We start from the raw sequence: 26888 nt of genomic DNA on the forward strand, positions 1-26888 counted from the left end.
TTACCCCTATGACTGACATTTTCAAAGATGTGGACCTTCTACCCTTATTTTTCCTTAAATAAAATTTTTCTCACTTTAAGTTTGCCTCATGTTTCTTCATGATTAGATTGAGTCTTTGCATTCTTGGGCAGAATAATGTATAGGTGAAATTGTGTCCTCCTCAGGATGTCACATTGGAGTCACATATTGTCCACTTGCCCTTCATTGGTTAATTATGATTTCTTAGATTCAAGTTAGCACTGAATAATTTTATTTTTCCTCTTTTGCAACTATAAGCAGGCTATGAGGAAATACTTAATTTAGTATCATACAGACTCAGAAATTCAATAGTTTACAATTAATTACTTAATTATTTTGGTGCTCAAATTGTCCCAGGTGTGGCCAGTGTGAGCTCCTTCAGTCTGATTCCTGTGCCCTTATAACATGCCCCCATCACTTTTTTTTTTTTGCACTTCTATATTTACTTCATTTTAAATGTTCTAGCCCTGTAATAAAATGTGAATGATGCTATATTAACTAACAGCCATGAGGAAATTGTCTTTAATTTTATATAGTAATTTACTAAAGGAAATTGAGGGGGGAAATCAGTAAATCAGTCATAGAATGTATGTTGTTTCTTTGGTATCATTAATGCTAGAAAAGATTTCTTGGTTTGGGCATCCTCAGAATGTAGAATATGTGTACAGTTTGGAGTACATTGTAGTGTAGGAGTGAACTTTGAGAATATGTGAATGATGATCAGCCTTTTCTAGGACTCTCATTTCTAGTGCCTTTTGTTCAGCATTTTTACTTTGCTTATTATGTTCTTCCCCTAGCCTGGCACCATATCGAGGGTGGTTTCCAGTTATCTCCAGTCTCTGCTGCTCCAATTTTGTCTATTTCTACACTTTTAATAGCCTCAAAGCAGTCTGGGTCAAAGGTCAACATTCTACTACTGGAAAAGATCTGGTAGTTGGATTTGTTGCAGGTAACTAAGTTTTCTGAATATAAGATATTTTTATATTTTATTGTTTATATTGTGGTCCATATACCCCCGAGAGGTTATTTTAACACAAAGTAATGCTACAAAGAATGTAATTAGTTTTCTGACTTGACTCTGTGTGTGTGTAGTAAAAATGCATAACAAAATTTACCATCTTAACAATTTTTAAGTGTACATTTCAGTAGTAGGTTTACTTACATTATTGTGAAACAGATCTCCAGAACATTTTCATTTTATAAATGAGAAGTTCTGTACCCACTAAATAACAACTCCCCTTTCCACCCTCCCCCCCAGCTCCTGGTAACCACAATTCTACTTTCTGTTTCTATGAATGTGACTACTTTAGATGCCTCATATAAGTGGAATCATGCAGTATTTGTCTTTTTGTGACTGGTTTATTTCATTCAACATAATATGTACTCAAGGTTCATTCATATTATAGGATGTAACAGGATTTCCTTGTTTTTTAAGGGTGAATAATATTCTATTGTATGTATATACCACATTTTGTTTATCCATTCATCTGTTGAAGGACATTTGAGTTGTTTCCACCTCCTGGTTACTGTGAATAGTTGCTGCTATGAACATGGGTTGTATGAATAGCTCTTTGAGTCCCTGCTTTCAATTCTTTTTGGATATATTCCTAGAAGTGAGATTGCTGGATCATATGGTGGTTCTTTTTTTAATTTTGAGAGGAACTACCATACTGTTTTCCACACTGGTTGCACTATTTCAAAATTCCACCAGCAGTTGGTTCCAGGTTCTCCACATCCTTACCAACACTTGTTATCTTCTGTTTTTTCTATAGTAGCCATCCTAATGAGGGCGAAGTGATAGTTCACTGTGGTTTTGATTTGCATTTCTCTGACGATTAGTGATGTTGAGCATCTTTTCCTATGATGTTGAGCATCTTTGGAGAAATGTCTATTCAAATCTTTTGCCCATTTTTTGAGTTATTTGATTTTTTGTTGTTGTTGAACTATAAGTTTTTTTTTTGTTTTTTTTTAAATTTATTTATTTATTTTTGGCTGTGTTGGGTCTTCGTTTCTGTGCGAGGGCTTTCTCTAGTTGCGGCAAGCGGGGGCCACTCTTCATCGCGGTGCACGGGCCTCTCTTGTTGCGGAGCACAGGCTCCAGACGCACAGGCTCAGTAATTGTGGCTCACGGGCCTAGTTGCTCCGCGGCATGTGGGATCTTCCCAGACCAGGGCTCGAACCCGTGTCCCCTGCATTGGCAGGCAGATTCTCAACCACTGCGCCACCAGGGAAGCCCTATAAGTATTCTTTATGTATTCTGGATATTAGCCCCTTATCAGATGTATGATTTGCACATATTTTCTCCCATTCTGTAGGTTGCCTTTCACTCTGTTGATATGTCCTTTGTTGCTCAAAAGTTTTTAAGTTTGATATTGTGCCATTTGCATATTTTTCCTTTTTTGCCTGTGCTTTTGGTGTCATGTCCAAGAAATCATGCTGAGTTTAATGCCATGAAAGCTTTTCTCCTATGTTTTCATCTAGGAGTTGTATAGTTTAGGTCTTTAATCCATTTAGAGTTAATTTCTGTGTGTGATGTAAGATAAGGATCCAACTTCATTCTTTTGTATGTGGAAATCCAGTTTTCCTAATACCATTTGTTGATGTGACTAGACTGTCCTTTCCCCCTCTGAATGGTCTTGGCACCCTTGTGAAGATCAGTTGACCATATACACAAAGTTTTATTTTTGAGCTGACTTCGCTTATTTTTATCCTCTTAATCCAGAGAGGAGGGTCAGTTATCCCTGTTTAGCAGCCTGTACCCAGAATTTATGGACATAAGGTCTCTTTTTTTAAAAAATGAAAATTACAATACCTTTCCTGCTTACTTTCTGGGGGTTTTTTTTGTTTGTCTGTTTTGTTTTTTTGGACTGAGGATTGCATGCAATGTTTAACATGAACAGGACTGGCTGCGTAATTTTCAGGGTCCAGTATACAATGAAAATGCAGGGCTCCTTGTTCACAATTTATTAAGCATTTCAAGATGGTTGACACTAAAGCAGTAAACCAAGCACAAGACAGGTTACAGAGTCATGAAGCCCTCCATGAGTGTGAAAGCATTGTCAGATGCGACAAAGAGTTTTTAGTGCACAGCCCAGTGTAGTCAGTATCACCATAGTCGTTAATACCTTAGGGGTTCGTAGGGGAAAGGTCACTTTTGGCTGGGAGGTATCTCCTTATAGGAAGCAGTGCCTCTTGAGCTGAGCCTTGGCAGAATTAGTAACACTTGGAGGTAAGTGGTGACGGTTTCTGGATGGAGAGAATGGTAGCAAACTGAGAGAATACAGGACCACATTTAGAACAGTGAGTTCTATAATTTTATGAGTGAGTGAAGTGAGTGTAGGAACATGAGCAATAAAGTTGGAGAGTTGAATAGGAGCCCAATTTTAGAAGGCTTTGGATCCTTGTCATCTGAGACTTCAGAAGCACTAAGGAGCCATTAACCTGATATTGTGAATATTTAGTTACTGTCTGTCTCAACTTAGTGGAATATGAGCTCTATAAGAGCAGGTATCTTTATCTATATATGGTATATCAAAGATACATATAAGATGCAGAGCAGTATCTTATATATACTTTATATATATAAGATACAGGGGCTTCCTTGGTGGTCCAGTGGTTAAGACTCCATGCTTCCAGTGCAGGGGGCACAGGTTCAATCCCTGGTCAGGGAACTAAGATCCCGCATGCCGCGTGGTGTGGCTAAAAAAAAAGAAAGTTAAAGATATATATTACATCTATTAGACAATATATATTACAGTTATAAATATATCTCTCTATATAAGATAACGAATACATATGATACCTGCTTTTGTGGCATATGTATATATATATCTGTTCCCCCCACCTTGCTAAATTTTCGGTAAGAATAATCCTAACATGTAGTAGGAGCTCACTAAATATTTGCTAAATAAACAAAATATTTGTTGAATTAATCAGGGTTTTATTAAAGAGATGGGAAAAAAGTAGATCTCTTTCCTATGGGTTTTTTGTGTTTATCTAGTCTGTATCTAAATTAATTTATTTAAATGTTGCATGTTTAGTGTTAGTATTTTGTGGACTCACTTATTGATATATTCTTTGAAAAATTACTGATTTGGGAGCCACACAGTTGAATAATGTAAATGTCCATTTGAAATGAAAATGATTTGATTGAAAAATAGTTACCAGGCCAGGAGTATTCATGGCCCCCAATTTTTTCTCTTCACCTATATGAGACCACTGCTGTTTTTTTATTTGGTCTCTGAGCCTTTCTTATGCTTAATACTCTCATTTTAGTCTTAAGTTGATTTTGATATAATAAACTTTCACTTGGACCAAATTTTTTTTATTGAGATATAATTGACATAATATTCTATTAGTTTCAGGTGTACGACATAATGATTCAATATTTGTGTATAATGTGAAATGATCACCACAAGAAGTCTGGTTAACATCCATCATCACAGATATTTACAATTTTTTTTCTTTTCTTGTGGTGAGAACTTTTAAGATCGACTCTCGGCAACTTTCAAATATGCAGTTCAGTATTATTAAGTATTGTCACCTTGCTGTACATCACATCCCCATGACTGACTTATTTTATAACTGGAAATTTGTGCCTTTTGACCACCCTCACCCCCAACCCCTGCCAGACCAACTTTCACGCAAAGAGTTTAACACACAGGGTTCCATTTTCTGAGGTAATAAATGAATACTTGTAGGTAGGTCACTCAGGATAGAAATCTGGAAGTCTTCATAGAGGGTGCTCTGTTACCCTCCCTGTCTGCCTGGTCTTCAGGAACCATCAGTCTGTCTCTTAAATATCTCTTGAATGCATTCCCTCGTCTCCATGTCCATAGCCATTTCCCAAAATCAAGTGCCATCATCTCTCACTTGGACCATTGCTCTGTTCTGATCTCTTTGCCTCTCAAGTCTTTCTCACTAACATACTTTGCATAGTTCTGCTTGAAGTAGCCTTTCTAGAAGAATGGTTTTCAAACAGTGTCATAATTCAGAGAACTCAAGTTTGAGATTTGTTCAGTTGAAAAAATATCAGAATAAATCCAACCTGTAGAGGAGGAATCTTCTTTTTTACATAATTGCAACAAATGGCAATCTGGTATGATCTTTTATACTTGAGACCAAGTATTGGTAATACCTTGATTTTAATACTTTTTTGTGTTTTTTTTTGCCCGCGCTGTGTGGCATGTGGCATGCAGGATCTTAGTTCCCCGACCAGGGGTCAAACCCGTGTCCCCTGAATTGGGAGTGTGCAGTCCTATCCACTGGACCGCCAGGGAAGTCCCTTAATACTTTTTAGATTACTGTGGTTCATATGTATTTACATTTAAAAGGTTATGACTCACTGTCAGAGACTAACTCATATAACTTCCCATGAAACTACTAGTTTATGAAATATATGATTAAATCTTCTCCTTTTTAGGTGTCCAAAGTTGTTTGTTTGCTGTATCTGGCATCCCATTATCTACTAGGTACACACAACCCCTTGTTATTCTCTCTCACTGTGCTCTGCTCATTTTCTTTCTAACTCTTATGCAGTTTATAATTACAATAGATCCTCCCATACCTAAAACAGCTAGACTGGTATGGTAGGGCAGTTAGTTTTAAAAAGTCAGTGGAAGTAGGGACTATCATAAATAGCCTACATGCCTTAAGTATTTTATTTTAACCTAAGATATGTGAATATATACTTCTCCAATTTTTTGTATGGCCAAGGCATATCCACTCACTGATGGAAGTTTTGTGCTTTTTTTCTTGTATAACCCATACCTGTAAATGCTTTGCCTACTGTAACAGATATGACCGACATAAGCAGGTTTGAGAAAAGACACAATTCACTCCTGGTAAGCCTAAACCCCTGTGGGATGGAAGTAGAAGAGCACGGGTATACTAGGGAGTAGCCTCCTGGCCGCAGGCATCAGCGTGCTGTGGCATCCGTCGGTGTGTCCTGTAAAGGGAAAGAGGAACACAGGTTTATCTGGTGAGTCCATTATATGGAACTGGTTAAAAGAGATCCCACTGTATTAATATCATTCTAATTCACTTACATTCTGAAATGTTTTCTTGTGAGCGTGAGAAAAGAATGGAATTACGCTTGACGTACCGGGAGAACCCGTGGGTCTGTGTTGATTGTGAACATCATCTGTTACATGTCTTGTCAGAGAAATGATTGAGAACTGCTGTTCTAATATCCGAATCTGATTATGTTATGCCCAGCTTCAAACCCTTCAGTGTCTGCCGCTTGCATGTAGGATGGAGTCGCGGCTCCCTCAGCAGAAAAGGCCCCCCTTGTACAGGTGCAGGATAAGAGCCTAACATACGGGATCTGCTGTGATACTGCTTACCTCCCTATCTTGGTCTTTCCTATTCCTGTTCTCCTGTGCCAAACTGTGATTCCTTGAATAGACTGAGCCCTTAGTAACCTCATTCCTCTACAGCAGCTGTTGTCAGTCTGAAGCAGCCTTACTGCTTTTTTTTAATCTTATTAACTCCTAGTCATCCTTTTATTCTCATCTCAAGCCACCTTCTCTTCAGGAAGCCTTCCCTGTTTCTCATGTCCACCACCCCCAAGTTTTATTCTGGGTTAGGTGCCTACCCTCTGTGCTCCAGCTCTGTATATACCTCTGTGTCAGTGCTTACTCCGCTGGATAACAATAGTCTGCATATTTGTCTTTATCTTTTACTAGACAGTGAACTCCTTAAGGGCAGAGACTACATTTTTTTAAATCTCTGTATCCCCAGTGCCTGATACACAGAAGGTGCTGATTAAATGTTGAATGAATGAATTCAATTTAAAGGACCACTCCTCCTGTAATCTTCATCATTTTACTAGTTGCCCTACCAAAAGTCTTGAATTCATCCTCTTTCTCTTTGACCCCACCTCCAGTCTGTGAGCAAATCCTATTGCCTGTTTCTTCATATGGTTTCTAGAATTCAGCCCCTTCCCCCACTACCACCTGTGTCCAAACCACCACTAAATCTTGCCAGGATTATTTTCAGAGCCTCCTAACTGATGTCCTGCTTCCTCCTTTGTCCCCCTTAATATGTATTCAACACAGCAGCCAGTGTGATCATGTTAAAACATAAGTGAGGGCTTCCCTGGTGGCACAGTGGTTAAGAATCCGCCTGCCAATGCAGGGGACACGGGTTCGAGCCCTGGTCCAGGAAGATCCCACACGCCACAGAGCAACTAAGCCCGTGTGCCACAACTACTGAGCCTGCGAGCCACAACTACTGAGCCCGCGTGCCACAACTACTGAAGCCCATGCATCTAGAGCCCGTGCTCTGCAACAAGAGAAGCCACTGCAGTGAGAAGCCCGCGCACCGCAACAAAGAGTAGCCCCCGCTCACCGCAACTAGAAAAAGCCCGCGCGCTGCAACGAAGACCCAACGCAGCCAAAAATAAATAAATAAAATAAATAAATTTTAAAAACGTAAGTGAGATTGTATTATTTCTCTGTTCAAAGGACTCCAATTGCTTCCCTTCTCATTCAGAGTAAAAGCCAGAGTCCTTACCTTGTCCTACAAAGCCCTGTGTCACCTGGCCCGCCCGTTCTCCTCACTCACCCCACTGCAAGCCTCACTGACCTCTTCTCCAGGAACACTCCTGGCATGCTTCTGCCTCGTGGCCTGTGTACCTGCTGTTTCCTCTGCCTGGTTACTGCGTGGTTCACTCCCTCACCTCCTTTAAGGTCTTTCCCTAAATGGCCACACTGTTGAAAATGGTGCCCCTTTCTACCCCACAAAACTTTATCCCCCTTCTCTGCTTAAATTTTCTCCTTAACCTTATCCTCTAACATACTACATATTTTACTCTTTTATCCTGTCTTACACCATTAGAACATAAGCTTCAAAAGGACAGGGATTTTCATTTTTTATTTACTTCTGTATCATCAGCACCTACTTAGCACATACTAGACACACAATACGTATTTGATGAGCAGACCATGGATGACTGACTTGCAGGTCATAAACATTTACTTATCCTAAAATACACGTAAAGTTATTTAAGAATTGCTAATTCATACCTCAGATAAAAAAACAGCTATTAGCTAGTTTTATGTGTTTCCAGTTGCTCTTAGAAGGTAGGTTTAATATCAGTAAAAATAAAATTTCTAACAGCTCTTGTAAAAAATAGGCTATTGGGGTGAGAATGAATTCCTATCTTTTGAGATTTTCAAAAATAAAGTGAATAATCACCTGGTGATTGGATTAGATGCGTGGATCCACAGGGAACATACGACCACGTCTGGAGACATTTTTGGTTGTCACAGCTGGAGGATGCTACTGGCATCTAGTGGTAGAAGGCCAGGGATGCCGCTCAACATCCTACACAGTTGCACCCCTGCCCTGCCCCAAACTAATAATTATCCAGCCCCAGATGTCAGTAGTGTCACAGTTGAGAGACCCTTGATCAAATGAATTTTATAGTCCTTTATAATTCTGTGATTCTCCGATTATAGGTCCTCTCTTTTTCTGAAGGTAGGGAATTCCTTGGAAATCACTTTTGCAAGTTTTAAACTCCCCATAACATGTTTTTATATCTTAATGCTTACCGCATTTTTACAATAATTAAAACAGCTTTTTCTCTTCCTGCTGTGAACCCTGTCATTGTGTTACAGTCACTGTAGGAATGAGTTTCATTATCGCCAGGGAGAACTAGGAGCAGTATTATTGTGACTCCACTTCTTCTAGGAACTTAGAGAGTTATTACTATTTATTTTATTTTCACAGAAGAAAGCCCAAATAGCTTAATACCCTGGGGAAGAATTTGAGAGCAGAACCTTACAGATAACTTAAATGAAGATGATACTTGCCATTTTTATGAAATTGGAATTTTTATCAATAACTCTTTTTGAATGCCAATGGTGTTATCATTGTTGTGACAGTTGAAGTTAATTTCCTGTCCTTAGGCCTTAAATCTGGTAAGGTGGGTTTGTTCCTGTAGTGTATCAAGTTGCATTCCTTTGTAAGGAGCTAAGCACTTAGATTTATGACCCTGATCTGCCATTTTCTTATCTCAGTGGTCATTGCACGTGTTCCCCAGAAGTGCACCCAATTAGCATTCTCCATTTTTGTTTTCTGTCCTTAACTCAGGAGACTCACTACTAATAAAACTTTGTTTTTAACATTTCAGAAGTAAATAGCTGTGTTTCAATTATCCTTGAATCAGTGAGTGATTTTAGTGAGTGTGTTCAGTTACTGTTCTTCATCTTTTAGTTTTGGTTCTGTTTTCTTATAAATGATTTTTTATGAAGAAAGAAAATAGAATCATTTGAATTGGAAGAAAAACAATTTCCTGTTCTTAAGTAGATAAGGTATTAGTATTCCCATCTTAGAGCTGAAGTAACAGCCATGGCCTGGAACTGGCAGAAGGATTTTCTACACATAAATAAGCAGACAGCTTTCTTTATCCTGCAGCCGTATCCATCGTGCTTTAGTCAGAGTCGGAATCACTCATCATGTTCGTTTGCAGCTTGTTTTTCCTCCGTGGAATGTTGTCCTTTGCTTGATTATATAGGTTGCAAGTTTTTAGTAAAGTTTGGATCCTCAGGTATTTTCCCAGAACTCATAAAATGATAGTGGTTAAAAAATACCTCTCCATCTATTTTGGCTTAGAGGATTAAAGAACTTCTCAGATAAAAAGCTTTGAAATACAAAATGTTCTTACAAGGACTTTATATTATTTAAATGATGTGATGCATTTTTGTACTTGACAATGTCCTTAGAATCCTCTCCATCTTTCAGCCTGTGTTAATAATGGCGATATGTAAGCAGAATTTCAAATAGTGGCTAAATCTTAATCTTTGCTGCATTGCCTCTGAAATGTTTTGTGTGTGCCTACCTCTTGAATAGAACATGAAGGGAATTTTGATTTCCAAAGAATTTATTTAATGGGCAACCTATTTCATTTGTTTAGAAAGGTATGTACACTGTGCCTGTCTACAGTATCCACAGAAGCTTGTGATCTCTGGTTCTGAGCTCTGTCTTCATCTTAAAAAAAAAAAAAAGCGGTAGACTGCTCAGTAGCACTTTCTAGTCTGATTTTTCTGGCTGTTGATTTTTTTTTTGTTAAGTGATGTGTACATTATATTGAATAGGAATACATTATAAAGTCTGGGCAAATGGGCGTGTATTGATAGTCTTATATCTTGGCCTCTTGGGCACTGGTGCTTTTGTAAAATGAGACTAGCAAGAACCTCTAGTTAAGACTTTTTCAGATTATGATCAATGCCTCAAGTGATAATGTATGACTATACTGAGTCATAACTAAAGATGACTCCTTTGTGTTATGTGAAAAAATATAACAAATACAACTTATAAAATTATTTGATAATGCCTTTTATTTTGAGAAATGTGTTCTCACAATGTTTCTAAGAGAGAGGTGCCAAAATATCTTACTTTTGCAACTGCATTCAGCTAAATGAAAATTTAGAATTTGAATTTCCTGGTGTTTTCACCAAGCTTAGCCTTCGTGCTTTCTATATATAGTATGTTTTGAGATTCCTTAAATCAAAACATTCTTAATCATGTTGTATTTAAATGGCTTTTAGTAAAAGAAGATTTCTCTTCCTTACAATTGTGCCTCTTGGTTCTTCAGAGTATGGCTAGAGCCAGATAGCTTGATATACCATTGTTTGCTGAGTTTGCTCATTAGTTTACTTGTTAAGTATTTATTTAACAAACATTTATAAAGTATATACTGTGTGTCAGGCACTTTGTTACAAGTCTGTCTGGTATTTTTCTCTAATCATTTCAGGACTGATGAGGAATATTTTAATAACTCAAGGTGGTGTTAAATTGGGATCATGTGTTTTCAAAAAAGAAGCACCTGGCTCATTGTATTGTTCCACTCTGAGGCCACCTTGGGCGGCCAAGATCCCCATCCTTAAACTTGTAAGGATTATGATGCTTGTGAAACTGTTTCAGGTGTTTTTGTGATGGTTCATAACTACTGCTTGCTGCCTGCCTATCCTAATTCCCCAAGTGATGAAGAACTCTTCTGTGAGCCTTCAGTCCCTGTTGAAGCACTTTCAAATGTCACACTTTCTCTCATTTATTGTACTAGATCCATACTCACTTAAAACCATGTGAGCTACTTACATGAGAGTTGTAAATGGTGTGTTTTATGTGATACTGTCATGGACTTATTTAGCATGTGATCAACAAGTCACTTCCCTGTCTTAAAGCTGTTTTTAAAAACTGTACTTAGAACTCTATCAAAATTGCTACTTTGGTGGTTATATAAATTGACAAACAGATTGCCTCCTATTATACAAATGAGGAAACTCAGTACTCTCTTCATGTGGAGAAGTACTGCTGCCAGCCCTTCTGCTATCAGCAAGGCTTCTGAATTGCTTCTAACAGTAGTGGCTTGTGTTGTACCCTGGCACAAAGGGACACCTTACCTTAGGTCTCCTAGTAGGTCAGTGGCAGAAGTATAACTGAAACATTGGTGTGTAGCTTTAACACAAGACAGCAAAGCTTAAAAGATTACCTTTTGCTTTCCCTTTGTCTCTCCCCCTTTCCTTTTAAAGGAGTGGTGAATGTGCTGCTAACCACTCCACTCTGGGTGGTAAACACCAGACTGAAGCTGCAAGGGGCAAAATTTAGGAATGAAGACATTGTACCCACCAACTACAATGGTGTTATTGGTGAGTGTCTCTTGGGTGAGTTTCTTTTTAAAGATTTTCTTTTCTCTTTGTATCTGGAATTTATCACCATGATAATGCTACAACCTCAAATCTCAGTGCCCAACAGTAAATACTTGTTTAGCTCATGTGTCTCTGGATTGACAGGGATTTGACGCATCTAGGCTGACTCCAGCCCAGGAGTCTCAGCTCCATGTGTCTAGGGGTCTCAGCTCCATGTGTCTAGGGGTCTCAGCTCCATGTGTCTCTCTTCCTTTTCCTGGGACCAACCTGAGCATATTCTTTTGGTGATGGCAAAAGCACAAGAGGACATGCCCAATCATACAAGCATATTTCAAGCCCCTGTTTGCATTTTGTCTGCTAACATACTCTTGGCCAAAGCACAACCAATGGCCAAGCCCCAAGATAAGGGGTAGAGAAATATACCCATGGAGCATAGGTGGGAGGGGATGAATATTTCTGAAGAGCAATCTGCTACTTTTTTTTCCCTAGTGTTTTCTTTAGATAAAGATACCAGATTAGCATCTGATATCTTTGTGCTTCTGCTTTTTAATAGTATTACATTGCCAGGTTCTCCTTTCCCATGCTTCCATCTTTGTAATGAGAACAGTGGTTTTCTTATAAGGCAATCCTATAAAATGGACTCCAGAGAACTATCTAATCTTCTTTTTTTAATAAATTTATTTATTTATTTATTTAATTTGGCTGCATTGGGTCTACGTTGCTGTGCATGGACTTTTTCTAGTTGCAGCAAGCGGGGGCTACTCGTTGTTGCGCTGCGCGGGCTTCTCATTGTGGTGGCTTCTCCTGTTGCGGAGCAGGGCTCCAGATACGTGCGCGTCAAGAGCTGTGGCACGCAGGCTCAGTAGCTGTGGCTCGTGGGCTCCAGAGTGCAGGCTCAGTAGCTGTGGTGCACAGGCCTAGTTGCTCTGCAGCATGTGGGATCCACCCGGACCAGGGCTCGAACCCATGTCCCCTGCATTAGCAGGCAGATTCCCAATCACTGTGCCACCAGGGAAGTCACCTCTAATCTTTTTCTGTACTGACCTTTGTTGTGAAACACATGGGCCATCAGTTCACAATTCTGTGTAGTACAGACGTCCCAGTGGTGGTGATGATTACTTAGGAAAACTTGACATGCTAACCCCAGGTTTGTCAGGAAGGGTTGCCTATGAGTGAAATTGGTCTCTCAATAACTTGGTGACGGTCAGTATCTGATGATTATTCAAAAGTAGTTAACTGATTAACTTGTCATTGCAAGAAGGAAATCTTGATAGAATCAGTATGATAGAATACTAATAGAATCAGGTTTGTGTTCTGGGTACATTGTCTTCTCTAGTTGGGGGATTGTCATCAAAGGTCCTTGATTTCTTGCTCAGATGCTTTTCACCAGATCATTCGCGATGAAGGAATCCTGGCTTTATGGAATGGCACATTTCCCTCCTTGCTGTTGGTCTTCAATCCTGCCATCCAGTTCATGTTCTATGAAGGTTTAAAACGGCAGCTTTTAAAGAAACGAATGAAGGTAAGCCCTGATTCTGAAAGCAGCAGACAATCCCTGACACCTTCTTGCTGTTTAGATTGATGCAGTTTGTTCTTCCTTTGCTTTCCAGCTTTCTTCTTTGGACGTGTTCGTCATTGGTGCAATAGCCAAAGCAATTGCCACCACGGTCACCTATCCTCTGCAGACAGTACAGTCAATTCTGAGGGTGAGTGCAGGGGTTCTCCCTGCATTTAATCAAACAACATTCTAAAATACGTGGTTTCCCTGTTTGAAGCAATGTTAATAAAGCAGTAAAGTAGTCCGGAGCATTCCTCATCCATTTTTTCCATTATTTGATATTTTGCTAACCAGTCTGGCTGTCAGTTGGTTTCCTATTTGGTTTGGAACGAAGTTTACATTTGTGGTTTCTTTGGTAACATGCTGTCTCAGAAAACCCAAATATGGAAGACGTTATTTATTTTTATTTATTTATTTATTTTAATTAAGTAAGTAATTTATTTATTTATTTATTTATGGCTGTGTTGGGTCTTCGTTGCTGCTTGAGGGCTTTGTCCAGTTGAGGTGAGCAGGGGCTACTCTTCATTGCGGTACGTGGGCTTCTCATTGCGGTGGCTTCTCGTTGCGGAGCACGGGCTCTAGGCATGTGGGCTTCAGTAGTTGTGGCACGCGGGCTCAGTAGTTGGGGCTCGCGGGCTCTAGAGCACAGGCTCGGTAGTTGTGGTGCATGGACTTAGTTGCTCCGCGGCATGTGGGATCTTCCCCGACTAGGGCTCGTACCCGTGTCCCCTGCATTGGCAGGCGGATTCTTAACCACTGTGCCACCAGGGAAGTCCCGGAAGTTCTTTAAAGACCTCAGGAAAATATAAGTTTGCTTCCTTCACATTCAAGTTGATTTGCTTGGTGCCCAGGGTAGATTATCCTTTATAAGATCAGAGATTCATTCAGGAGGAATGAATGATTTAGCTTTTCTGAAGCACTTTCAAATTTATAGCTTTTCATTCATTCAGTTATTTATTCATTGAAATATTTTTAAGCACCCACTCTGTGTGAGGAACTGGGTGCACACGGTGAATAAAAGCCATAGTCCCTGCCCTTATGGAGGTAACAGAGGAGAGAATGAACATCTAAATAAGCAAAATAAATAGGTAATTGCAAATTGAGGAAACAGCTATAAAGGAAGTGAACAGCATTCTATGATTTAGTGGAGAGGGGCATGGTGGGGGTCTTCTCAGGTGGTGTGATTGGAGATGGGCTCCTCTGAGGAGCCATATGTAAATCAGGACTTAAAGGAAGGTAAGGATCCAGCTGTGCAAAGAGCAGAAGAAAGAGCATTCCAGGTAGAGGGAACGTGATGTACCGAGAGCTTGGTGAATCCTAGGAACTGAAAGGAGGCCACTGTGGCTGGAGCAGGGAGCAGGTTATTACAAAAGGAGCAGGGAGCCTGTAGGTAAGGACGAGATTTTATTCTCTCTGCAGTGGGAAACCTTTGCAGGGCTTTAGACTAGAGAGTAATGTGATCTGATTTACAATTCGAGAAGATTACTGTGACTGTTCAGTGGTGAATTGGTCAGAAGGCTAAGAGAAAAGGAGGTTGTCAGGTTAGGAGGCTATTTCGGTCATACAGGTAAGATGTGAGGGTGGCCTGGACTATGGTGGTAGCAGTGGGGAGGAGAGATTCGAGGTCTTTTTGGGAGAAAAAAGTCAAAGGACTTACTGATGGGTAAAATGAAGGTGGAAGTGTAAGTATTTCAGTTCAAAAAGATTATTCCCTTCTGTTAAAAGTATTTTTACTAATGTACTATTTTTAAATTGGTACTTAATATAAAGAAATTCAGTAGCAGTCAAATAAATGTATTTTGACACTTTTATAATAGAAACATATAACGTGAAGAGCTTAGATTGCAGAGATTCTAATTAATTAGTGTTTATCATAACTTCTTAAAGGATTGGAAGCCATACCATCAATATCTAAATCTTCATCGTGGGCATGGCTTTTTTTTTTGAGGTAGAATTTTCCCCATGATTCTCTGTAAAATGAAAATTCTCATGCTTGCTTCATTGAAAAAATATTTCTTATTTTCACTTATTTCATTGAAATAATTTATTTCAATGAAATAAGAGGATTAATTAAATCTAAATACTAATGGATATTTTTATTACCATATGCTGTAACATGTTACTCCAACATAATTTCCTCTGCAAGTGGAAATTGAGATAAAGAAAGCGGTAGCAAGCAGTAATTATTTATCTTTTTTTCTTCTTCCCCAGTTTGGACATCACAGACTGAACCCAGAAAACAGAACACTGGGGAGTCTTCGGAACATTCTCTATCTTCTTCACCAACGAGTAAGGTGAGCTTTGTAGACGGTTCACATTCTGTCCTCTCTCTTTTTTTTTTTCTTAATTTATTTTATTTATTTATTTTTGTCTGCGTTGGGTCTTCTTTGCTGCGCGCGGGCTTTCTCTAGTTGTGAGCGGGAGCTACTCTTGGTTACGGTGCACAGGCTTCTCACTGTGATGGCTTCTCTCATTGCGGAGCACGGGCTCTAGGTGCGCGGGCTTCAGTAGTTGTGGCACGCAGGCTCAGTAGTTGTGGAGCACGGGCTTAGTTGCTCCGTGGCATGTGGGATCTTCCCGGACCAGGGCTCGAACCCGTGTCCCCTGCATTGGCAGGCGGATTCTTAACCACTGTGCCACCAGGGAAGCCCTCTGTCCTCTCTTTTAACAGCCCTCTCTGCCAAGAAGTGGTTGGATTTGCTTACCTTGCACTTCTGCCTTGGCAGTGGCAGCCTAGAAACCTGTCCCTTGCCTGCTGTGCTAGACATTTCTCACTATAGGGGCTAAGTGAGATATGACAGCATTTTGGGAAATTATGGAAAAGTTTAGGTCCTTATTCTTTGTTAGTTACAAAGGTTCAGTACTCCTTTAGAAAGGGAATCCTCCTATGAAATCCTGCCATTTGCGACAACATGGATGGACCTTGAAGGTATTATGAAGTAAGTCAGGCAGAGAAAGACAAACATGTGATTTCACTCATATGTGGAATCTAAAAACAAACAAACTCATTGATGCACAGAACAGACTAGTGGTCACCAGAGAGGAAGAGGGTTCAAGGGTGGGCAAAATGGGTGAAAGGAGTCAGCTGTACGGCAATGGATGGTTACTGGACTTGTGGTGGTGATCACTGTGTAGTGTATACAGATGTCAAATTATAATGCTGTATACCTGAAACATATAATTTAAAAAATAGAGAGAGCCCTCCTGTAATCTAATATAGAGACCACTCTGCTGAGTAGTCCTCCGTCGATGACATATCCTGTCACCTCTCGTAGACAGAAATAAGCAGCTATTAGAGAGCAGCAGTCATAGCGGGAAAGGGAGGGAAGAGTAGGAAGAGTTATAACAATTATCATCATAATGATGACAACAGTGATGATGATGAGGAGAGCAGCTAACACTGTTGAGTGTTTGCTATGTGGCAGACACTAAGCCAGACGCTCTACCTGGGTAATCTCACTTAATCCCAGCAACAGCCCTATGAGGCAGGTACTGTCGTCATTTCCCCATTTCATTTAAAGAAACTGACCCCTAGGGAAGTCAAATAGATCAGCACCTTTGAAGCAAAAGCTGCTGTAACTTTATTACTGTTTCTAGATGTAAGATATTTTAAAATAAATTTACTATAAAAATAGAATATGCTTGGGATAAAAAATAAAATCAAAGATAAAGAATTGGTATAAAGTAAAAAATAAATGCTGACCATACCAAGTGTTGGCAAGAATGTGAAGCGACCAGAACTTTCCTATGCTGGTGGGAATTTAGAATGGCACAACCACTTTGGAACGCAATTTGGCATTTTCTTATAAAGCTAAACATACACCTACCATAGACCCAGCCATAACCCTTCAAGGTATTTACCCAAGACAAATGAAATGCGCCTACACAAAGACCTGTGCATAAATGTTAATAATGGCTTTATTTGTAAGAGTCAAAAACTGGAAACACCCCAAATGTCCATCATCAGATGAGTAGATACAAGTTGTGGTATACCTATACAGTGGAATACTATTCAAAAAGGAAAAAGAAATAATTACTGATACGTGCAAAAACGTGGATGGATCTCAAAGTAATTTTTCTGAGTAAAAGAGGTCAGTATGAAAAAGATTTCATACTGTATGATTCCACTTATATAAAACTTAGAAAATGCAAATAATCTACAGTGACAGAAAACATATCAGTGGTTGCTTAGGGCCAGAGTAGGTGGAGGGAGAGTGATTGCAAAGGGACGTGAGGATACGTTTGCAGGTCATGGATATGTTCACTACCTTGAAGATGGTGATTGTTTCATGGGTGTACCCATCAGTCAAAACTCATCAAATTGAAGTCATTTAAACTTCAGTAAAGCTATAAATATGTGCACACCTACTGTGTTTTCTCTCCTATCTCTTTACCAAGAGTTAGTCACTGTTAACAAAAAGTGCATGTATTTCCAGAATACTGTATAAAACATATATTTTGGGTATTCATTTTTATACAAATGGAATCATATGGTAATACTGTTTTGTACCTTGCCTTTTTGTAAAAACGTTACAAACAATCCTTCACATCAATATCTGTACATTTATCTAGTTTTTTTAAATGACTGCGTTTTTTGTTACATAATATGCCATAATTTATTGACCAATACACTTATGATAAATATTTGGTTTGTTTCCAAGTTTTTGCCTTTACAAACATTGACAAATGAATAGCCCATAAATTTAGCTTTGTATACCTCAGTTATAATTGTAGAGAAAATTCCTTGAAGTGGAATTACTTAAGAAGTTTGAACATACAAAATTTTGATAGCTATTGCCATGTTGACCCAAAAAGATGATACCCATTTCCAGTTCTACCAGCATTGTGAGAGTTAAGAAAGATGTAGTTAAGAAAGTTAAGAAGGTAGTGTCAACAGGAAATCTTTAGAGTTATATAGTTTTTAAATTCACCGTGTTTTTACATCTTTCATCTTGTTTGGTTCTCACTTAGCCTTGTGCGTGTGGAAGGGTGACTATATTCCCATTTTTGCAGATCAGGAAGCAGGTTTAGAGAAAGTGACTTGCCCAACACCAGACAGATGTAGGCAGAGCCAGATGTTCAAACTCATGCTCAGTAAGCACTCAGGGACCATTGAATGAATGTTCATCCACTAGAACGTTCTACAATGATGGAAATACCTGTTCTGTTCAGTAGGATTGCCACCAACCACGTGTGGCTGTTAAGCACTTGAAATACTGCCAGTACAATTGAGAAACTGAATTTTAAATTTTATTTAAGTTTAAATGACCACGTGTGGCTAGTAGCTACCATATCGGACAGCGCAGTATACCATGCCAGGCCTCTCCAAACTTTTGATTGATTGAGAACACCTGAAGTGCTTATTAAAATACAGATTCATGCCTCCCCTCTGGAGCGGGGTCTGGCAGTCTTCATTTCTAAACAGTCCCTGGTGATTCTGATGTGAGTGGATGTGAAGAAAATCAACACTACTGTGTATCTTTCCTTTACTACTGACACAGAGCACTTCACTTCTGGCACTTCCGGTCACTAGACGTCGCGTGGGGGGTTCCCCGCACCAGGCAGTTCTGTGTGATACCAGCCGGGCGTCCCGTGATTTAACTCCATTCTGATGCTGCGTACCCGGGGATAGCATTAGATCCCACAGGTTAAGGAAGGGCTCAGTCCTAGGATGCTGACCCTCACTTCAGATGACAGTCACAGGTAGTCGGTCCCCAGGTTACACAAAACTTCTGTCTGACTTGGCTACGAGCTGGAGGTTGCCATGACCTCCTCCCCCTTGGGTATGATTGTTTGCTAGAGCAGCTCACAGAACTCAGGGAGAGAGAAACACGTACGTTTACCAATTTATTAAAGAATACAGATGAGTAGCCATATAAAGAGATCTGGGAGGGTCCCAAGCACAGAAGCTTCTGTCCCCGAGGAGTTGGGGTACATCACCCTCCTGGTACATGGATGTGCTCACCAACTTGGAAGCTCTCTGAACCCCATACTTTTGGGATTTTTATGGAGGCTTCGTTATGTAGGCATGATCTATCATTAACTCCACTTCTGGCCCCCTCCCCTCTCTGGAGAATAGTGAGTGGGGCTGAAAATTCCAAGTTTCTTATCACAGCTTGGTCTTTCTGGTGACCAGCCCCATCCAAGAGCCCACGAAGAATCACCTCATTAGAACAGAAGACACTACTATCACCGAGGAAATTGAGGGATTTAGGAACTCTATATCAGGAACTAGGATCAAAGACTAAATATTAGAATAAGAAATGTTCCTAGTGCTCTTATCACTTAGGAAATTACAAGGGCTTTAGGAGCTCTGTGCCAGGAACTGAGGACAGAGACCAATATATATTTTTTCTGTTATCTCCCAGCAGACCTCACCTTGAGAAACATTGAAGTGGACTTTCTTGGCTTTCTTGGGGGAACATAATTCAAATTAGTCAATGAACTAGAAATTCATGGGTCAAGGCTTTTCATTCCTATTTATCACATGATTTGCTCCAAATAATAAGTTTTCACACATAGCAAATGTATAAAATGTAGAATAGCTTCTGAATGGAGCGCTTGATTAGCTTTAATCTCTCAGTCTGTGTGCTGTATATAGCCCTGGAGTTGCTGATGAACTAGCATGTGAGACTAATTCACTCTCAAAAAGTAGCTTTGGAGACATCATTTACTCTGAACTCCTGGTTCTAGCTGAAGCATTCTTCTCTGTGGTTAGAGCAGTGGGTCTAAAGGGCTGGTGTCCAGGCTGGCCTCATCATCCTCATCACCTGGGAGCTTGTTAGAAATGCAAATTCTTGAGTCCCATCCCAGACTTAATGAATCGGAAACTCTGGAGGGGACCCAGCAATCTGTGGTTCACCAAGCTTTTCCAGTGATTTTGATGTATGCTAGATGTGAGAACCACTTGGTTAGAAGATCAAATGTGGACTTCCCTGGTGGCTCAGTGGTTAAGAATCCGCCTGCCAATGCAGGGGACATGGGTCTGAGCCCTGGTCTGGGAAGATTCCACATGCTGCAGAGCAACTAAGCCTGTGCACCACAACTACTGAGCCTGCACTCTAGAGCCCACAAACCACAACTACTGAGCCCACGTGCCACAACTACTGAAGCCCGCGTGCCTAGAGCCCGTACTCCGCAACAAGAGAAGCCACCACAGTGAGAAGCCCATGCACTGCAGCGAAGAGTAGCCCCTGCTCGCCACAACTAGAGAAAGCCCGCGTGCAGCAACAAAGACCCAATGCAGCCAAAAATAAATTAATTAATTAATTAAAAAAAAAAAAAGAAGATCAAATGTATGGGAAGACTCAGAATTGGAGAGCTTTTCATTTCTGTCACTTTCTCTCATTTTGTTGAGGCTACAATGATCTAAACCAATTGGCAGCTTTCCTACCATTTAGGGACTGTTAGGTTGAAATAACTGAGTTGGGAGAGTGTTAAAGTCAAGATCTAAGAGTTCTTTGTTAGATCCCAGATTTTGGCATAAAAATGGTTTTAGGATTTTAGGATCTGTACCCTGTCTGTGGGATACTGTCAGCATTCCACTAATTAATGGTGGCTGTGAAGAAATACTAAACTTTCATCAATCCCCAAATGCGTTTAAAGATAAGAAGTACTTAAACAACAGAAGTCCGTTATATCTAAAACGTCCATTACTTCTTTTGATCCAAAGAATAAACCTTTGCAAAACAGTATTGCTTCTTTGAAAACCTTTTGTTTTTTCTCACCTCTTTCCTTTTAGGCGTTTTGGAATAATGGGACTCTACAAAGGCCTTGAAGCCAAACTGCTGCAGACAGTCCTCACTGCCGCTCTCATGTTCCTCGTTTATGAGAAACTGACGGCTGCTACCTTCACGGTCATGGGGCTGAAGAGCGCACGCAAGCGCTGAGGCACCTTCCACCGCCAGGCACTCAGAGATGCTCAAGACAGGGGATCCTTCCCTGTGAAGAGAAGCGGTTCCCCTTTTACTTGCGCCTTCCACTGAGAATTTTACCCTCATTGGCTTGAAATGCATCTAAGTTTACACATGGAGTATAGCCAGCTTGACCTGTTACCAACTTAGTTCTTATGATGGTTGGTTGACTTTTGTGGGGGAGGTTGGGCCAATGGCCATATGAAAAGAGAACATTATTGAAAACCTAAAACTGAAAGTTTATGGGGGTTTATTGGTTTTTTTGAGGGGAATAGACTCTTGCTCTCATGTATAATCTTTTCCAGGTAAAGTCTTTTTTAGATTTACCAGATGGTCCCTTTCCCTTGAACCCTCCCCCAGGTCCTAGGGCAAATTTGCTACCATGTAATTCTCCTCATATACTCTTGTATGTCTTCATCTTGGTATTTTCTTCACTAAAAATGTTATGACTATGCCATAAGCATGACTTTATTTTTCTTGGCATTTTTTTCCCTCCTGCTTAAGGAAAGGTATCTTCTTTAGTGTGTGAGCTATTTATTTTGTGGGGGAAATGAAAATTATTAATTCCAAATGATTCTCGTATAAACTATTTGTAAATATCACTTATTTAGTATTTGACATAATTTTAAAATATTTATTTTGAATCAACCTTTTCATTACAAAACTTGAGGTTTTACGTTCATCCATATAGGCCCCGATAAATTGTCAGCACAAAAGTCATTCTTAAAAGTTGCCCTTTACAGTATTACATTGAGTTTACAAGCAGCTGGTACAAATCACAGAAAAGGGAGAGGGAGCAGATACCTTGTTTAGGCTCTGGAATATTATCTTCTTTTATAAACTCTTGGTAGAGACTGTATATTTTGAGAATAAACTTGATTGAGGTTATTTCTATTTGGAAACATTCCTTAGAATCCTGCTACTCAAAGAGTGGTGCCTCAAGCAGTAACATCGACATCACCTGGGAGCTTATTGGACAAGCAGTCCCAGATCTTCTGAATCATATTCCGCATTTTAACAAGATACCTAGGTGATTTGTACTCACGTCAAAGTTCAAGAGACCTTAGAGCTCTTGACCCCTCAGAAGATACAGTTGGTTTCAATTATGGAAACCAAGACAAAGATTGTTCTCAAAGGAAAGATAGACTAATGTATTAGAGCAACCTCTGAAAAAACTGGGAGTCCTATGTCATCATTTACTTTCACCTCGTAGCACATGTTCAGGTTCGTAGGACTTTTATTATGTGGCCAGCAGTGAATTTAGACATCTCAAGGCACTTAAGAAGCAAACTCCCTTGACATTAGTAGAACAACAGCTTAGTTCTACTTAGTTTGACTTAGTTTTTGACTTAGTTTTTGTCCCTATAACACAATGACAGGTTTTTCATTTATAAGTCTAATTCAGTCAGAGTCAGAGTAATAATCAAGTGTCTGTGGACTCCAGTATTTAAATTCAATTTTGAGAGTGGAAATTTCTTTCTCTTATTTCTCCTCTGGTCCCTGTGGTAATTTCAAAATATGTAATTTTTAAACTAGTAATAATTGAAAGATCATTGTGTTGTTCTAGAAAACAAGAACTAAGAGGAACTGATAATCTGGGAACTAGACTGAGCACTCCCCTATTTAAGCTAGAGAACTGAAGACAGAGAATTGGCCCGATTACTACTTTTTATTTTATATTAAGGTATGTGTTGTGTCTGTGGCGAGGCTTGGGTGGGGAGCATGGGAGAAGAATGATCATAAAGGTGCCATGTGTACTTTTGTTACTATTTTAATTTTGATGTTCACTTTGGAACTTGAATTTTGAGCTCAGGGTATTGTGTATTGTTGGTATGTTTAAATAATTTCCAAGTCAGATTATACAGTTACATTAGATGTTTATGATGTGAGAATGTATTTGATGCTTCTTTCTTTTCTGATTTTATGAAGGAACAATTTCATAATGAGGTTTATATTCCCTTTGGAAGCTTACAGACTCACTGCATAGTTGAAACTAGGTAATGACTCACCCGGTTTTGTAACCTTTGATTATTAATAAGTTGCTTGAGAAAACTAAGGAGCCGAAGTCTATACTAGGGGAATGGAAAATTTTTTCTTTTTGATTCTTTATGAGGTTTCTCTAGAATGTGAGGATTAAGAGCCTTAGGGATTATGTTAGTGTCACCTCAGTAGAAAATTTAGTCTGTGTTTTTAAGTGGACACTAATATTTCCACCCTTGTCTATTTTACAATTAAGTTTGAAATGCAGAAATAGGATTTACCGTAAGAACAAAAGCAGTGGGAGTTAGAATCTTGGGTTTTATTCCCGGGTCTGTCACTGACTAGCAAGTTATGTCATCTCCTTGTGCTTCAGCTTTTTGATAAGTGGAGATAATAATACTCACTACCCACTTCAGAGGATGTTTGAGAGCTAATGATGTCAGCTAAATCCCTTTATGATCGTGGGAGAGGGAAGATCTGAGTGAAACTTGTGACAAGCCTAGATTTATATAGCAATTTCCCTTCTTAAAGCTTGTACGCTTCCTCATTTTATAACCCCAATATCTCTGTGAAATAGGTAAGGACGAGTAACAGTATCCCCGTTTAATTAACAAGGAAATTGAGACAGAACTATCAAACGACTTGCCTGGTTGGAGTCAGGACTAAAGTTGGGTTTCCTGCAGTCTAGTGTGATGATTGCAAGAATAGGTTCTGGAATTAGACAGACCTAGGTTCAACTCCAATCCTACTCTTTACCAGCTGTGGGAACAAAGCAATCACTGAACTGGTATAAAACTCAGTTTTCTCAACGGTGAAGTGGAGATCTTGATAAACCTACCTCATAGGGTGATTGTGAGGATTAAATGAGATCATATACATAAATTTCTTAGCACAAGGCTTGCCACATGAGAAAGCTAGATAAATGTTAGTGATGACTATTATTATAATATTATTATTATTGATGAGGGATATGACTGTTTGAATAGATGCAACTGTGGTTCGGTGGAAAGCACACTGGATTTTGAGCCAGATCTGGGTTCAAATTTTCATTCTATCACTTAAAAGCATTGTGGCCACAGACAAGTCATTTCCTCACCTTTCTTAGTCTTTATGTGTTTATTTGTCTAATAGAAATGATTACTTCGCAAGGCTGTTTTATATATTTTTAAAAATTTTTCTTTAATCCTTCTTTAATCTTTAGAACAGGATGTAGATATACATATATATATAGGATATAGATATACATATATATATGCATCTGGCATATATATATAGATAGATAGATGAGGATGTAGATATACATATATATATATATGCATCTGGCAGAGTACATGACGTATAAATGTGCTTAATAAATGCCAGCATTTTCTATTCAGATGTAATTAACATATAACATTTTATTAGTTTCAGATGTACAACATAGCGATTTGATGTACATATATATTGCAAAATGATCACCACAGTAAGTCTAGTAAACATCTATCACTAAAACATCCATCAGATAAATGCTGTTTGAACCAAGAAAACCTTCTAGGTTTTACTTTGGGGCAGTGTTTCCTCTTTCCACTTGTTTTAATTGTGAACATTTCTTTTCTGGGAGGCTTTTGTGTACCTCCTCAAAAGTGAAGCCAAATCCAATAAGTTAATGTTTTATCCAGTATTCAGATTAAGGCCCCCAAACATTTATCAGTTCGTCAGTAAAATACAAACTGGTTCAGTAGCAGAAAGTACTGGCTGAGCTAGCGTCTCATCTTGGCTCTCTGGAAAAGCTAAAGACTTGTGACTTCATGGCACCAAATGCCACACATCTCTGGAGAGCCCTCCCTCTGGGCAGGTAAATTACCTACCTGGCAGTGTTGACTGTCACCAGAATACCAAATATATACGAAGATTCACTTGTAGGATATTTATATATGCAGTGAATGTAATTAATGTGACCCTCAGAGGGTTTTTACCACTATAGAAATGAAAGGGCCTTGGGTTAGTGCTGATGTTTATGGGGCATACTGGTAGCCCCTGAAAACTGTGTTCACTGGGACATAAGAGACAAGAAAATAAATCATCCATGGGCTAGGTGAGAGAAGAAAAGAAAGAAAATTACTATGTAAAGGCAGAGTGAAGAAGAAATTAGGAGATGGATAGAAGGTTCAGGGAGAGGGAGGGACAAGGCACCAGTGCCTAGCACAGCACTCAAGGAGACATGCTCAAAAAATGTTCGTAGACTGGGCAGTGAACTGTGGAACCCAGCAAATGATGTCCAGTCTGGGGAAAGGGAAGGAAAACTCAGTTTGGAACTAACCATGAAAATGGGTAATGGAACTTCCGTGCATTAGTGCCTGGTAAATGCCAGACACAGTTAACTTACATGCATCTTGATATCTTTGTAATAACTCTAAATATATGAGGTTCATTCCCATTAACAAACTAGTTAAGGCTTCAAGAGTAACTTATCTATGGTCACTCAATGATTGAGGGTCAGGATTTAAAATTTAAGCTGACTCCAGGACTTTCTACATTGCCACACTACATCCCTCAGATATCCTTAAAAGTAAGACTTCTAAGCCAGGGCATGGTTCCCTTTGACAACCTAGAGGGGCATATGATTGAAGATATGTAATTCTTTCTGTAATGAACTATCTGAACCCCAGTATGATGCTACAAGTCTCAAGGAAAGCCTGTGGCCTCTGTATCCAAGGGTGGCACCATAAATCCACGCTGTCTCTTGCTTCAGTGCCTGTGTTTACAGTTTCAGGAATCTCTTCCTACTTATTCTTGGTGAACTGCCCAGATCAGGCATCCGCTCTTCCTGGAAGCCTTCCTGGAACTTTGCTTCCTCCTACCCACCCACCTCCAAAGACTTTTATACTCCTTTACTATTTTGTACATATGTCTATCATCGACCTACTCCATTGAGTTTTGAATTGCAGTATCTCTGTCTTCCCCTAGATACCAACTTCTTCCAGCGCAGGAAACGAGACTTTCAAGTAGAGTGTCACTCAGGGTAGGCACTCAGTTGTCGCATGAGTGTTTTTGGCTAAAGATAGTGCTGACCTTTCTCCAATCAAGTGCATCTGTTAATTATGAGTTTACATATTTTAGAATTCTTGTCCTTTGGCATTTTCTTGGTCATTGATTATCAGTTTTTCATATTTCTTTTCCTTAGATTAATTAGTTCATACTTTTTTGAAGTATACTTTATTCTGCTAGTCATTTGGCTTTTTTAACCTTTAAAGATCAGTTATTTCTTTGCTTTAATTGTAGTCACCAAAATTTTCTAACTGTAGTGGTATCGCTTATCTAATTCTTCCATGTGTACTTCATTCTTGTTTTGCTTTAGTTTCTGTAGAACCTATTGACAGAGTAGATGGCCAGCCCAGTGGGTGATTCTCCTATGTGGGTGTGGTATGTAGGACCTTATTAAATTGCAAATTCCTATTCTAGGAATAACATTCTATTCATTTATTCAAGAAATCGTTTTTGATTACCTCCCATATCCAAGCACTATGGCAGTTTGCTGGGATTACCCTGATGAATAATACTTAGTCTCTGCCCTTATGTAGCTCATTGTTCTGCATGGGGGTCAGACAAAAAACAACTTGGAATTCTACCACTAATGAGTTCTCATAAGAAATGTAATGTAGGGAACTCCCTGATAGTCCAGTGGTTAGGAGTCTGTGCTTTCATTGCTGAGGGCCTGGGTTCAATCCCTGGTTGGGGAACTAAAATCCCACAGGACACGCGGCATTGCCAAAAAAAAAAAAAGTA

General features: G+C 39.4%; 1 protein-coding gene across 3 annotated transcripts in view; it reads left to right on the forward strand.

The window, feature by feature from the left end:
• Window positions 1-21609, forward strand: part of SLC25A17 (solute carrier family 25 member 17) — a 45649-nt gene extending 24040 nt beyond the window's left edge. For 2 of the 3 annotated variants that reach the window (XM_057556288.1, XM_057556287.1), the window contains exons 4-9: window positions 816-967; window positions 11556-11687; window positions 13049-13194; window positions 13283-13378; window positions 15442-15524; window positions 20972-21609. In XM_057556288.1, the coding sequence (XP_057412271.1) occupies window positions 816-967; window positions 11556-11687; window positions 13049-13194; window positions 13283-13378; window positions 15442-15524; window positions 20972-21119 (757 nt within the window). In that variant the 3' untranslated portion in view covers window positions 21120-21609. The remainder of the gene's footprint in view (window positions 1-815; window positions 968-11555; window positions 11688-13048; window positions 13195-13282; window positions 13379-15441; window positions 15525-20971) is intronic. The other variant, XM_007189102.3, reaches the window with a different exon arrangement.
• The last annotated feature ends 5279 nt before the right edge of the window (window positions 21610-26888 follow it).

Source organism: Balaenoptera acutorostrata, chromosome 11, assembly GCF_949987535.1.
Source record: "Balaenoptera acutorostrata chromosome 11, mBalAcu1.1, whole genome shotgun sequence".
NCBI lineage: Eukaryota > Metazoa > Chordata > Mammalia > Artiodactyla > Balaenopteridae > Balaenoptera > Balaenoptera acutorostrata.